Source organism: Neomonachus schauinslandi, chromosome 9 (genome assembly GCF_002201575.2).
Source record: "Neomonachus schauinslandi chromosome 9, ASM220157v2, whole genome shotgun sequence".
Classification (NCBI taxonomy): Eukaryota; Metazoa; Chordata; class Mammalia; order Carnivora; family Phocidae; genus Neomonachus; species Neomonachus schauinslandi.
Genome location: NC_058411.1, coordinates 38411232 through 38426305, shown reverse-complemented (window position 1 = coordinate 38426305; position 15074 = coordinate 38411232). Strand labels below are relative to the sequence as shown.

The 15074-nt window shown below is 34.6% G+C and overlaps 1 protein-coding gene across 1 annotated transcript in view; it reads left to right on the top strand.

Moving 5' to 3' along the window:
* Window positions 1–15074, top strand: part of SLC38A6 (solute carrier family 38 member 6) — a 63211-nt gene that overhangs the window by 29209 nt on the left and 18928 nt on the right. Inside the window, exons 6-7 of the mRNA XM_021701440.2 lie at window positions 3958–4036; window positions 14826–14908. Coding sequence (XP_021557115.1) covers window positions 3958–4036; window positions 14826–14908 — 162 coding nt within the window. The remainder of the gene's footprint in view (window positions 1–3957; window positions 4037–14825; window positions 14909–15074) is intronic.

Sequence of the window (15074 nt, the reverse complement as noted above, 5' to 3'; positions counted from 1 at the left end):
GGCCCAGACTCCAAATGAGACTTTATATTTTTTTAAGGAGTCCTGGGAAAAATGGTCCATAAGAGTGCAGGGTTTTTGGGAAGAGGGATTGGTTTCATGTTTTGTTTTAATTTTTTTTACATTTCATTTTGGTGTTAATATCTCAAATATGTGAGAATAGGAAGCTCTTTCCTCTGAATTACAATAATAGTTGCAGATGCATTAGAATCATAGTGGTAGATGCAATAGAGGCCCTCAGGAAACTCCTTAGCTTATCTGAGGAATCTTGGACTAATAGCTTCACCAAACCAGCTACAAAGCTGAAGTAAATTACATTGAAAATACATGTCAAAGTGAAATGAACATAGTGTTTTTAAGACTTCTCATTAACTTCTTTGACCTTAACTATTGAATTCAGCATTTGTAAGCAATTTGTTATTTAAATGCCAATGAAAAAAGAAAAAAATAATTCTAGGGAGTGGTCTTGACAGACTTCCCTTATTTTTCTTTGCTGTGGTGATTTCTTCTTCACTTTGCTGCTGCACTTTTCCCTAGGAGTTAATAGGGCAAATTTCTCAAGCCAGACTGACTGTTTCTACCATCACTACCTTGGGCAAGTTACTTCTTCATGCCTCCATTTCTAAATCTGTGAAATAAATATCTACCTCACAGTTTTGTGGTAAAGGTTAATTGGGAAAATAGCTTGCAAATCACTTAGAATACTGTGAAGCATGGAATAGGCATCCAGAACTCCAAAATGTTCACTGTTCTTGTGGTTCTTTTCTCACAGGGCCCTTTTCCCTTTTCTGTTGTTTCTGACATCTCTCCCTTCAACCTCCATGTTCCCAGCTCATGTGTTTCTCTTCTATGATTAGATCAACCAATATTAATACCTTACTACTAGCTATTGCCTAATCAAATTTTACCCTATTTTAGTCATTTCTTAGTATAACAGTTGCTTTTCCACATGGTTTTCAAAGAATACTTTCAATTTCTGTGTTTTGATTAGATTGACAGATTTTATTTATCTCCTTCCCAGGGCAGTTTCCATTAAATGAGTTCTATTCGTTATGTTTAAAGTGAAGGCAAAAAGAATACTTATTTAGTTAATGTGGTAAAACTAAATGATTTGCAATGGCTTGAATACCTGTCTTCAAGGTATGTCTTCTAGCACCAATTCTGGCTTGCTAGTGTAGGGGCCAGAATCACTTAACCATAACCATGGCTAAAATGGATGACCCTGTTACAGCTATTAATTTAGAGTACAACATGGTGTGTCTTGTATTAGGAGTCTATGGTATGTATTGTTGTCAGCAAAAAATCATTTACAAATTCTTGCTTATGACCTGTCTCTAAGATAAGTCTTTAAACACTTCCTTATGCCATTAATAGAAGACATGAGACAAGAGGTGTGGCAGGCAGCTGTTTGAACTAGTGAACCTTTTGGTTAAAAACCATGGATATATGAGCCTTACTATTGATATTATATCTTTAAAACTTTTCTATTTTATTTTACTGAGCTAACTGTCCTTTTTATGTAAATCTAAGATGTATTTCCTAAGTTACTGTATATTTGGTAATCTCTTTTGTTTCTTCTCTGTATTATATATAATATTTTAAGGTGCTAGTCCTTGCATGGAAGTTTACTTGTGGTTAAGAAAAAATAATTAAGACAGTGAAAAGGATAGTGGCTTTCTTTGTTTTACTTACTTAATCAGTGGGGCTTTTCCTCATCGGGAGCTGTGTGGTTTTGTAGCTCTTAAAACAAACACCACCATTCCCTAAGAGAGAAGCAGTATTTTGCATGTTTTATTATATTGTGTATGCTGAGATCTCTTTTTGAGAGAGAAACATATGTTTGGTGAGTTCATGTTTCTTGAAATATACATGATTCTTCAGACTGGAATCTAATGAAATAGGACTCCCATTTGAAAACCAAAGAGTTTAGGCTACAACAGAGGATAAAAGTGATCAAATGATTAGCCAGGGGCTAATAGAAATTCTGGGAAGAATGACAGATTGTATATTAGAAAGAAATATGATATCATATTCATTGAAGCTTTTACAACTAAAGATCTAAAAGAAATAATAGAAAATTACTGAAAGAGATGAATGTCTGAAACTTTAGAAATGCATGTGGTGTTGGATTAATCCAAGCAAGAAAGACTGATGGGCAGATAATAAATTACATTGTATAGGAAGTCTGCATTCCTTGTGTTCAAGGTACTTTTGCCTCCTTTTTTTCCTTGCAAGATACATTTAAACAGCTCTAGGCCAGTTTCAGAAAATTCGGCTCATGATTTTCATTATACCATATGTGTATGATTCTTTGGGATAGATAAAGTATTATAAACAAAGACCCCAAATCCTTGAGTGGAGGAGGTTAATCTAAACCTTCCTTCTGTTCTGTGCCAAATTGATAGCATTTTTCCTTTTGACAGTATGAACAATACAGAACACCTTTTCATATACAATCAATTGTAATGTCCCCAAACAAAAAGAGTTTGAAGAAGTACTCTACTTCTGTTGGGGAAAAAGCTATACTTCAGCAACTGTACTTTTGGGGAAGAATAAATAGTCACAAACTGGAAAATGTGTATATAGGTATTTTCATTGCAGAGAAGTATTAACTGTTCTCAATTTTATTTTGCCATGGATACATGATTTTACTTAAAAAATTATGTGTATCTGTTTGTGTGTTATTGTCTATCTTCATATAAATTTATATACAAACTAGTATATTTCCTTTTTTTCTTAAGTAGTCACACAGCACTGTAATAATTGTGGAAAAATTTAGCTATGTTTACATATGTTGTTTGAGAAAAACATACTTTTCTTAAACATTTGAGCCTTTTAATCAATTTTTACCATTCAGACTTGGCATTCATTTGTGTTCTTAGTTTTTGTAGGTCCAAGGAGAAAGTGAAATGTTTCCTGAAATATAAATAAGTAATAAAATTAACGTGCGTACAGCGTACGCTCTTTATTCTTCTTGAATATATTCTTGTTGGTCCTTCTTTAATATATCCTTAATCTCTGGGGGGAAGAGAGATTATTACTCTGTTAAACTGAAGTTCTGATTCCAGTCATCTGGGTTTCTATATACTTAAATATGTAAGCTTAAACTCAAGTATTTACATATAAATGAGTTCTATATTCTGTAACCATATTAAAATATTTCCTAATATATGATGGAAGGTTTATAGGATTTGTGTTTTTTTTATAGCTACCTCAGATATAGGATCATTATTAAAATGCTGTAAAAGCTAGTTCTTTCTTGGATCCTGTCAGATAAAATGTAAGAAACAATGTTAGCTTCAGGATGTGATTGCATAATACAGATGAGCCCTGTTAATAAAATGGAATAGAAGTTGTAAGTTTTGTCCCTTTAATATGCTTAATGGTTTCCATTGAATCTTTTCTAATCAGTTTTAGAGGACAATTTAAAATATAACTCATGCATTTTGTTTTTATTTTGTAATGTGCATAACGTGTGTTGGGGGCAAGCAGAGAAGGAGAGGGAGGGAGGGAGACTTCTGGGGAGCTGTCTCTCTCTAGTAAGAAGAAACAAGTAATCAGAATTATTAGCTGTACTTATTAAACTCCTGTTTCTATATCAGTTGTTGCTAAACTAACTTCTGTTGCCTTGAACAGGGTTAATAACATATACAAATCTGTGCAGAACTTCAAAGAAAATTTCATTTATAAATGGCCTGTAATTAAGACCATTTCTCTACCTAAGTAGTTTGTCTTGGGCTTGAAATGTAAGCAAAGGATACTTAATGAACTACCAGTTATTCTCTACAAAGTTACTTATCTCCATTCCTGGTGTGTATATACCTTTGGGATAGTGCAGTAGGAGTTAATCTTCCACATGTTGTCAAAGCCCTAATGGACATCTGTGTTTCTGTATAGATTATTCTTTAAATGGCTAAAAATATAGAATTCTAATAGGAACTATTTTTATCCTTTTTGCAGCTATGTCATCTTATCTTTTAATTATTAAAACAGAGCTTCCTGCTGCTATTTCAGAATTTTTGTCGGGAGACCATACTGGGTAAGAGAAAATATTTCATGTTGTATCCATTAATTTGTTAATTCAATAAATATTTATTAATGATGTGATAGAATAGGGCAGGACAGGGAGGAACTATCTCTTGCAGAAGAGCAAAGGAGAAATTTCTGGGAATATGAAAGATTGAGGTAGGGAATGGGGGATGGTGAGAAGTTTGGAGAGTAAAGGTCTTAAACAAAGAAGGGGAGTGGATCATAACTGTGGTCGCTTCTCCGCAAACCACGGTGATAAAGTTACAACCACACTTGTGAGATTTCTATTCTAAAGCATGGTTTGAAAAAAATAAATGATTTGCAGAGACTTAATGATTTTCATTTCCTGGTTTTTAACAATATTGTAAACAATACTAAACCACATTATACTTCCTTTCTCCTTTATTATTTAAAAAATACTGGGTTCTAAAGACTATTGACTCATCTCTTTTTATGGGGAAAAAACAAGTTTATTATACTTTTCCTTTCATTGCATAGAAAAAGAAATTTTGAGAAAAATACACTTTAAAAGACAGAATAAATTCTTTTAAGTGTCATCAAGTTATTTCACATAATTTCTAAACCACAATACAAAAACCTATCAGACTTTTAGACTTAAATATTTGGTTGTTTTGCTCTAATATTTGGACTTGTTCTGGACTGCAGGGCAAGTTTTCAAAATTCTTTAAGTTTTACAACTTGGCTTCCATGAAAAAGTTCTTCTTAGACAACTGCAAATACGTATTTATAAGGAAAGTATGGTATACTTTAGATTGAATAGAAATCAGAAGTCCTTAATGATTTTTCATCATCAGAAGATACTGTGCCTTTGTATAGTACTTTACAGTTTATAGGGTTTCCACATTCATTATCACATTTGATGTTCACAACTGCCTTGCTTTGTCTGCTTTTAAGTTTTATGCTCTTAGTTTGGTGAATACGATTGCTCTAAGAAAGAGCTATGTGAAATTCACTTTTTCATTTGCTGTAAAAATATTCAGGACAACTTCTGTTACTCAAAAAATTCTATGTAACAAATTTAGTTTATAGTTTAGGGCTAAGAACTCAAGGCAATGAGAAGTAGAATCAGGAATATTAGACTAAGAGTAAGGAGACATGTGTTCTATCCATGTCAGTGACCTCAGGAAATTGATTTTACTTCTTCTGGCCATATAACTTAATTTTGAGCCTGAGGTTTCTTCACCTGGCTTAATGGAAGTACCAGTATTACCTTCTTAACAAAGTCGTTGAGATGATCAAATAAGATATTATATATATACATGCTTTTGTAAGCTGATAGCAATAGTGTAAATGTGGAGAATTAAGAAATTCCATAATGTTGAATGTCAAATATACCCTCAATTAAAAATAAAGAAATTTCAATAATAATAAATATATTAAAGGTGAATTTTCCCTGTTTGCTCTGCCAGGGAGGTCAGAGTCGAATTTGACTGTTAATCCTAATAGTTGTCAGATGTTTGCCTTTTTCTTGCTCCTGAATTTGGTGACTTCTATTTACATTTTTTTAAAATTGTGATATGTCTTCATGGAAAGAGGAGGGATAACCATGCATATAAAATTTTAGAAATAATTAAGGTAGTATGAGACAGAACTGCTATTAAAACTTAGGTCTTCTTTCTCTAAATGTGATACTTTTACCATAGCTTTCTCTTTATATCAATTACCAGGGGCTCCTGGGTGGCTCAGTCATTAGGTGTCTGCCTTTGGCCTCCGGTCATGATCCCAGGGTCCTGGGATCGAGCCCCGCGTCGGGCTCCCCGCTCGGCAGGAAGCCTGCTTCTCCCTCTCCCACTCCCCCTGCTTGTGTTCCCTCTCTCGCTGTCTCTCTCTCTGTCAAATAAATAAATAAAGTCTTTAAAAATAAATAAAATTAAATAAATAAATCAATTATCATTTATTTTGTTGGGTTTTTTTTCTGTTTTGTTTAAAAAAAAATGAAAGTTAACCCCCATCTTACTCATTTTAGTAGAAAATTGATTAAAATGGTATTTTTTATAGGTCAGAAATGGATTTTTAAAGCTATACTTCAAAATACTGTGGCCAGTTGGCATCATCTCTGTTTTGATGAAAATTGCACACCTCTTTAACAGTCTCATCTTGTTTTACATGTAATGTACATTTGCTTATTTTGGATTTTAGAGTTGTAAAAAAACATCAATAAGAGACTATATTAATTGGTAAGAATGCAGATAAACCATCAATCTTTAAAGCTTAATGCTGTAAAATAATTAAGAAACAAATGTTATGGTAATTGACAACTATCTAGGGCAGTTTATTTCTGAATAAAGTTGTATAGCTATATTTCTTCCGAGATCAATATGATTTTGTTATGCTTTTATTTTAGGGTTTGATTGACAATAAATTGCACTTAAGGTCTTTCAGGTGTGCTTATTTTCTGTGAGATTTGATGTACCTTTGTGAAATATAAGCCTTTATAAAGATGTTTTAAAAAAGAAACCGTATGTTCATAATATTCTAATTTCAACAATTACTGTTAGAAGTCAGAAGCTGTAATACTTATCCCAAACTTGTATGAGGCATCTGTACTTTTCAGAGAATAATTTATATTTTAAAAATCTATGGCTGTTAAAAGTTGGAAGCTCTCTGTTAACATTTAATGATCTTGTCAGGGGAATATGATTGACACAATTAAGTTGTCTTGCATTTGAGTTACATAATTGATATGGGATGTGAGTAAGATCCTAATTCAGAACATATGATACTCTTGTTCCAGTCTATTCGAGAATGAAATTAAAGCAACTTATAAATAAATCTGGTTTTCATTAAAATATGGAAAAAAGCATCTGCATGCCAAAGCATTTGCAATACAGCTAAGGATTTATACTCTATATTTCATACTTGAAACATTTTTATCATATAGAATTAAATCCACAGATCAAACAAGTTTTCTAGGAAGTATAAAAACTTTTTACTCTAATTCTTTTGGCTTAAAGAAATGTATATTTAGATTATAGTAGGAAAACAGGGGTTCTGTTAGATAATTCATTTTCCCCCCCTTAAGAAAAAATTTAAGGTTAGTATATTCTTCTAAAATCTTGATTTTCAATATGTGCTTTTTGAGATTACTTTTTACTGGTTTGTATTTCTTGGGCTGGGTTTAATTTTCCAAGTTTAATCATCTCTGTTCTTTGGAAAATATCCATTGCCAAACACAATTCAGTTGACTGTGACATGCATATCAAATCTAAACTAACTTTAGTGTGCATTACTGAATTGCCCTGTAGTTGAATGATAAAGAAAAGCACTGTATTTACAATTGTCTTTATTAATGTACCTTAATAAGTACAAGAAATGTTTAATAATAACCAGTAGCCAAGCCAGGGATAGTGAAATTACATTTTGCAATAAAGTTATTTTTATATTAGGAATTTAAAATTCAATCCTGTGACGAGGAGAGTGTAAAGGAAAGCACCATCTTGAGAAAAATGAAGCAGTATCTGAAAAATACCAAAAACTCAAGAGTAACTATTCAAGAGTAGAGATTAGGAGTGCCTGGGTGGCTTAGTCTGTTAAACATCTGACTCTTAGTTTCGGCTCAGGTCATGATCTCAGGCTTGTGAGATGGAGCCCCATGTCTGCTTCTCTCTCTCTCTCTCTCCCTCTGCCCCTCCCCCTGCTTGCGCATACATGTGCATTCTCTCTCTCTCTCAAATAAATAAATAAATCTTAAGAAATAAAGAGTGGAGATTATTTCCATTTCTCCTGTCACTAAGATCATTCTCATCCTTTTCTGCTTTTACAGACATATAAGATGAAGTTGTTGAGCCAAATGATCTCTGAGGTCTCTTCTTGCGCTAACATACCATAACTGTGATGCTGAGAGACTGCTGGGAGGAGGTGACGTTGTCTTCAGTCCCACAGTTCAGTGCTTTCAGCAGTCTCATGGCTTCTGGGCATGAGAGAATTGTGGTCTGACATAGTATAGTTATAATAGTATAAGTTATAAAGTTCAGGATTTCAAAATGTTTATTCTTATGCAAGAGGAAAGAGTCTGGTCCTAAGGATTAATGTGCTTGTTGCACAACTCCACCTTCATGACAGTAGGAACAGCAGAGCTAACAGATGGAATCTGCTTTGGTGCTCTACTGGCCCTTTTTTCTCCTGACACTGCAATTGTCTGGGTCTGATACTGGGTCCCTGAAGGAAGGAGATTTTAGGTGTAGAGTCCTGAGCTTTTTGCCAGCTTCAGAAATTTAGTTGCCAAGTGTCCCTCAATGAGGGATGTTTTGAAGTTCCTATTTTGATACTTATTCAAGAGTGACTAGAAGATGAACCTGCCTGGTATCATTTTGTATTCTTAATATGTGTGCCCTTAGGTCCTCCTGCATACAGGAATTGAGAGGCTTGTGTAAATGCAGAGAGCACAGCTTCAGGTCCGTGAGTACTAGAAATACTTGTGCACAGGTTTTAGGTTCTGACACAGGCATTTCCTAAAGACACGAATTAGAGTGAAAAAGGGAAAGGTGTGATCATGGTGCTATTTCTGCTGCTACTCCTTCTTTTGTTCTGTTTAAAAGGAAGTTGTTGGCACCCACCAATACCCGCTAAACATACATTAGAAAAAGACTTCCTCTGAAACCAGAAATAAAAGAGACACAGTGAATCATGAAGTCCATGTTAGAAGCCAGGGGCTGAAACCTGTGTAGGGGAAAACCTTTTCTTTCTTTCTTTCTTTTTAAATTGAGAGATAATTAACATATAACAGTGTATAAATTTAAGGTATACAATATGTATTTTAATATACTCATGTATTACAATATGATTACCACAGTAGTGTTAGCTAAACCCTCCATCACGGTATATTTAGCAACTTTCAGGTATATTATTATTATTAACTACAGTCACAATCCCTAGAACTTATTCATCCTGTAACTGCAAGGACTCTACCCCAGTCCTGCTGGTAACCACCATTCTACTCTGTTTCTGCGAGTTTGGCTTTTTTTGATTCTACATATAAGTGATAAACGATGATGATGTTTTTCTGCCTGACTCATGTCACTTAGCATAACACCTTCAGAGTCCCACCATGTTGTCACAAATGGCAAGATTTCCTTCTTTCTCATGGCTGGATAATATTCCATTATCCCACATATATATATGGTATTTATATATATGGTATATATGCTCTACATACACACACACACACACACGCACATGCACACCCCACATCTTCTTTATCCATTCATCCACTGACAAACAGGTTGTTTCCATATCTTGGTTATTTGAATAATACTGCAATAAATATGGAAATGCATGGAGCGCCTGGGTGGCTAAGTTGTTACGCATCTGCCTTCGGCTCAGGTCATGATCCCAGGGTCCTGGGGTCGAGCCCCGCATCAGGTTCCCTGCTCGTTGGGAAGCCTGCTTCTCCCTCTCCCACTCCCCCTGCTTGTGTTTCCTCTCTTGCTGTGTCTCTGTCAAAATAAATAAATAAAATCTTAAAAAAATAAAAATAAATAAATAAATATGGAAATGCAGATATCTTTTTGATATCCTGTTTTCATTTCCTTTGGATATATTACCCAGAAGTGGCATTGCTGGATCATTTAGTTTTTTAAAAAGATTGATTGATTGATTGATTTTATTTATTTATTAGAGAGAGAGAGAGCACGTGCGAGCACATGCATGTGCACAAGGCGCGGGGGCAGGGGGAGAGGGAGAGAAATCCGCAAGGAGATTCCTGGCTGAGCACTCCTGATACCAGACTCCATCCCAGGACCCTGAGATCATGACCTGAGCTGAAATCAAGAGCCAGGCGCTCAACCGACTGAGCCACCCAGGCGCCCCTTTAATTTTTTAGGAACCTCCATACTATTTTCTGTAGTGGTTGAACCAGTTCACCTTCTCACAGTGCACAAGGATTCCTTTATCTCCACTTCCTCACCAACATTTGTTATTTCTTGTCTTTTTGATACCCATACTAACAGGTGTGAGGTGATCTCTCAATGTGGCTTTAATTTGTATTTCTGTGATTAGTGATGTTGAGCATCTTTTCGTATACTTGTTGGCCATTTGTATGTCTTCTTTGGAAAAATGGCTGTTGATTTCCTCTGTGCATTTTTATTTTTATTTTTTTTTAAAGATTTTATTTATTTATTTGAGACAGAGAGCATGAGAGGGAGGAGGGTCAGAGGGAGAAGCAGACTCCCCACCGAGCAGGGAGCCCAATGCGGGACTCAATCCCGGGACTCCAGGATCATGACCTGAGCCGAAGGCAGTCGCTTAACCAACTGAGCCACCCAGGCGCCCTCCTCTGTGCATTTTTAAATTGGATTAACCCCCTATCTGTTATATGGTTTACAAATATTTTCTTTCATTCCATAGATTGCCTCTTCATTTTGTTTATTGTTTCTTTGGCTGTGCAAAAGCTTTTTAGTTTGATGTAGTCCCACTTATTTTTGCTTTTGTTGGTTGTGCTTTTGGTATCATATCCAAAAAATTATTGCCAAGGCCAATGTCAAGGAGCTTTCCCCCTTTGTTTTCTTGTAGAAGTTTTATGGTTTCAGATACTACATTTAAGTCTTTAATCCATTTCAAGTTAATTTTTGTGAGTGGTATAAGATAGGAGTCCAACTTCATTTTTCTGCATGTGTTTATCCAGTCTTCCTGACACCGTTTATTGAAGAGACTTTTTCCCCCATTGAACACTCTTGGCTCCCTTGTCAGATAGCAGTTTGGCTGTATATGAGCACAGAGTTATTTCTGAGCTCTTTATTCATTCCATTGGTCTGTGTGTCTATTTTTATGCCAGTACTCTACTGTTGTGATTACTATAACAGCTTTGTAGTTTAGTTTGAGATCAGGAAGTGTGATGTTTTGTTTTCTCTCTCAGGATTGCTTTGGCTCTGCGGGATCTTTTATGGTTCCATACAAATTTTAGGATTATTCTATTTCTGTAAAAAAGTGTCATTTGAATCTTGATAGGGATTGCATTAAATCTATAGATGGCTTTGGGTAGTATGGACATTTTAACAAATTAATTTTTCCTATCCATGAACATAAACAAGATATCTTTCCATTTGTGTCTTCTTCAATTTCTGTCATTAAAATCTTATAGTTTTCGGTGTACTGATCTTCCAGTTCCTTGGTTAAATTTATTCCTACATATTTTATTGTTTTTGATGTTATTGTAAATAGGATTGTTTTATTTTTTTCAGATATTTTATTGTTAGTGTATAGAAATGTAACTGATTTCTGTATGTTAATTTTGTAAACTGCAACTTTACTGAATGTGTTGATTAGTTTTTGGTTGAGTCTTTAGGATAGTCTCCTTATAAGATCATATGATCTGCAAATAAAGACAGATTTACTATTTCCTTTCCAGTTTGGATGTCTTTTATTTATTTTTTTTATCTTGCCTGATTTGTTCTAGCTGGATTTCCAGTACTGTGTTTAATAAGAGTGGTGAGAGTCGGCACCCTTGTGTTGTTCCTGATCTTAGAGAAAAAGCTTTCAGCCTTTCACTCTTGAGTACGATGTTAGCTGTAGGTTTGTTGTATATGGCCTTTATATATTGAGGTATGTTCCTTCTATACCCAATTTGTTGAAGACTTTTATTATAAAAGTTATTGTATTTTGTCAGATGCTTTTTCTACATCTGTTGAGGTGATCATATGATTTTTATCTTTCAACCTATTCATATGCTATATCACATTTATTGATTTGCATATGTTCAACCATCGTTGCATTCCAGGGATAAATTCCACTTAATCATGGTGTATGATCTTTTTAATGTGCCATTGAATTCATTTTGTTAATATTTTGTTGAGGATTTTTGCATCTATATTCATCAGGGATATTGATGTGTACTTTTCTTTTTTCATAGTGTCCTTATCTGGCTTTCATATTAGAGTATGCTGCCCTTGTCAAATGAGTTTGAGAGTGTTCTCTTCTCTTTAGTTTTTTAGAAGAGTTTGAGAAGGATTGGCATAAATTCTTCTTTAAATATTTGGTAGAATTCACCAGTAAAACTGTCTGGTCCTGGGCTTTTCTTTGTTGGGAAATTTTTGATTACTGATTCATTTTCTTTACTCATTATTGCTCTGTTCATATTTTCTATTTCTCATGATTTTGATATGTTGTATGTTTCTAGGAATTTATCCATTTTCTTAATTTAACATGTCAGTGGGTGACTTTAGCTACCTGGTAGAAAAAGAGAATGCATTTTCACCAACTGGGAACTCGGAGAGTATCTGCCAAATGATTTGAAAAAATAATCCCTATTGTCTTTGATGCTCCAGCTGCCATATTGACATTAGTTATACTTTGTTACTATTATAATTGTGTATATGTGTATATGTTTCAGTGAAAAATGATTATAGAAAATTTAGAAAAGAGGGCGCCTGGGTGGCTCAGTTGGTTAAGCGACTGCCTTCAGCTCAGGTCATGATCCTGGAGTCCCGGGATCGAGTCCCGCATCGGGCTCCCTGCTCAGCAGGGGGTCTGCTTCTCCCTCTGATCCCCTTCCCTCTCGTGCTCTCTGTCTCTCATTCTCTGTCTCTCAAATAAATAAATAAAATCTTTAAAAAAAAAAAAAAAAAGAAAATTTAGAAAAGAGAGCAAATAAAAATCATATGTAATACCATCTCTTACCTAATCATTGTTGTTTTATGTCCTTTTAATTTTTCTCAAAAAGCTTTTTAGAACATAGTTAATAACCACATATTTTATATTTTTATCATTAGTATTTTCCATTTTACTAAATTGTCTTTTTTTAAAAAAGTGCATAGCATTCCACTGAATATGCTTTTATGGGCCTAATATTTTCTATTGTTAAATATATAGAACTTCCCTCCAGCTTGCTTCTTAATGTTATGGTAATGTTGTATTCATAGCTTCATGCACATAGAATTTTTTATATTATATTTATTTTCTTAGATTACCATGTTTTTATTGCTTTTTCTACATAATGTCATTGTTTTTCCAGAAGTAGTACTAATGGACAAGATCACTAGCAATGCCTGAAGGACCAGTTATGCCACATTCTTCAATATTACTTTTTAAATAATTTTACTAGGTTAATTTCAACAGCCTCATATTTATTTCTTTAATTAGCACCAGAGATTGGACTTTTCTTCATGTGTATTTACTAGTTATACTTCTTTCATGAATTGTCTGTCCTTTACATACTAAAGTGAAGTCTTTACTGTTAAATTCTTGGGGAATTAACTCTAACTTTTTAAAAGTTCCACACGTGTATTTATATTGGAAAATTGAAACCATCTATATGCAAACAAAGGAAAAATAAAAATTGCTCATATTGCTACCACATAGAAATATCTCCTTCTGGTATTTTAAGAATATCCTTCTGACCTTTTTGTTAATGTTCATTCAGTTTTTTTAAGTAATCAAATACATCATCACACTTTTAACTTACCTTTTTTTTTCATTTAGTATTCTAATGCCTTTATATGAAAAATGTAATACTTTTTTTTTCCTGGTAATTCATGCTCTTTCTTGAAAATTTGAAAAATATAGAAAACTTTGTAAAGAAGAAAACTTACCCATCATTCTGCCACCCAGGGATGATGGCTATCAGTATGTTGCAGTTCTTTTCCACTTTTCCTCAGAATTGCTAATCATGCTATATATATTTAGGATGTTTTCGTATCATTATATTATTCATTATTATACCTGTAAAATTTTCTTTTTTATGATCATCCCATAGTCCCATAATTTGTTTTTAAAAATTGTCATGGTCTTAGCTATTTGTTTCCAGTTTTCAATATTTTAAATGTTTTCAGTAAACATCTTTTTACAAATATTTTTGTCCTTGTTGGGAATTGTTTATTATTTATTTATTTTTTTTTTTAAGTAGGCTCCACAACCAGCATGGAGCCCAGTGCAGGGCTTGAACTCACAACCCTGAGATTAAGACCTGGGCTGAAATGCTGAAATCAAGAGTCAAGACACTTAACTGGCTGAGCCTCCCAGGCGCCCCAACTGATTATTTATTTATTTATTTTTTGAGAGAGAGTGCACATGAGCAGGGAGGGGTGGGGGTGGGCAGAGGGCAATGGGGGAGAATCTTAAGCAGGCTCCATACCCAGCACAGAGCCGTCTAGGGGCTCTATCTCACAACACTGAGGTCATGACCTGAGCCAAAATCAAGAGTCAGACACTTAACCAACTGAGCCACCCAGGCACCCCCTGATTGTTTATTTTTAATAGTCTTCTGTAAGTGTTAAATATTTGAAGTTTTTCAGTATCTTTTGCCATATTGCTTTCCAGAAAGGTAATATACACAGTTTTTACCTTCACCAGTTTTAAAGATTTATTTATTTATTTTAGAGAGAGAGTGCATGCACCCGAGCAGGGGGAAGGGGCAGAGAAAGAGGGAGAGAATCCTTAAGCAGACTCCCCACTGAGCACAGAGGCTGACCCTGGGGCTTAATCCCGGGACCCTGATTTCATGAGGAGCCAAAAACAACAGCCCGACTTTTAACCGACTGAGCCACCCAGGCACCCCTACCTTCACCACTTTTGTGTACACCTTGTCACCTCTCACCAACAATGACCATTATCTTACTTTCAAATACTTGCTAATTTGGTAGTTGGAAAATGGCATCTCATTGTTTTGATACATTTCTTAAATATAAATTCATTAATAAGAGTAACAGGATTTCACAACATATTTTAATGAAAGGAAGTAGGCTTTTCCTAGTGGGTGGTTGTAATGGTTATAACTGTGTGTGTGCGCAAACACGAGCACTGGATTCCTGGGCCTAAAATACGATTATTATTTTTTTTTCTAATAGGTCTTGGTATCTCGATGGACAAACACTACTAATAATCATTTGTGTTGGCATTGTGTTCCCTCTTGCACTTCTTCCTAAAATAGGTAAGTCTTTAGAGAAGAGGACAGTTTTTGTTTGGAAGGAAGGAAGGAAGAAAATAATGTTAAGGGGCTTTTAAATTTCACAGTACCACATTTTTAGCAGAAGGGTGGTAGCAGTGAAAATTTTGAACTTGGACTTACTTTAGGTTGTTCAGCCTTCAGCCTTGCC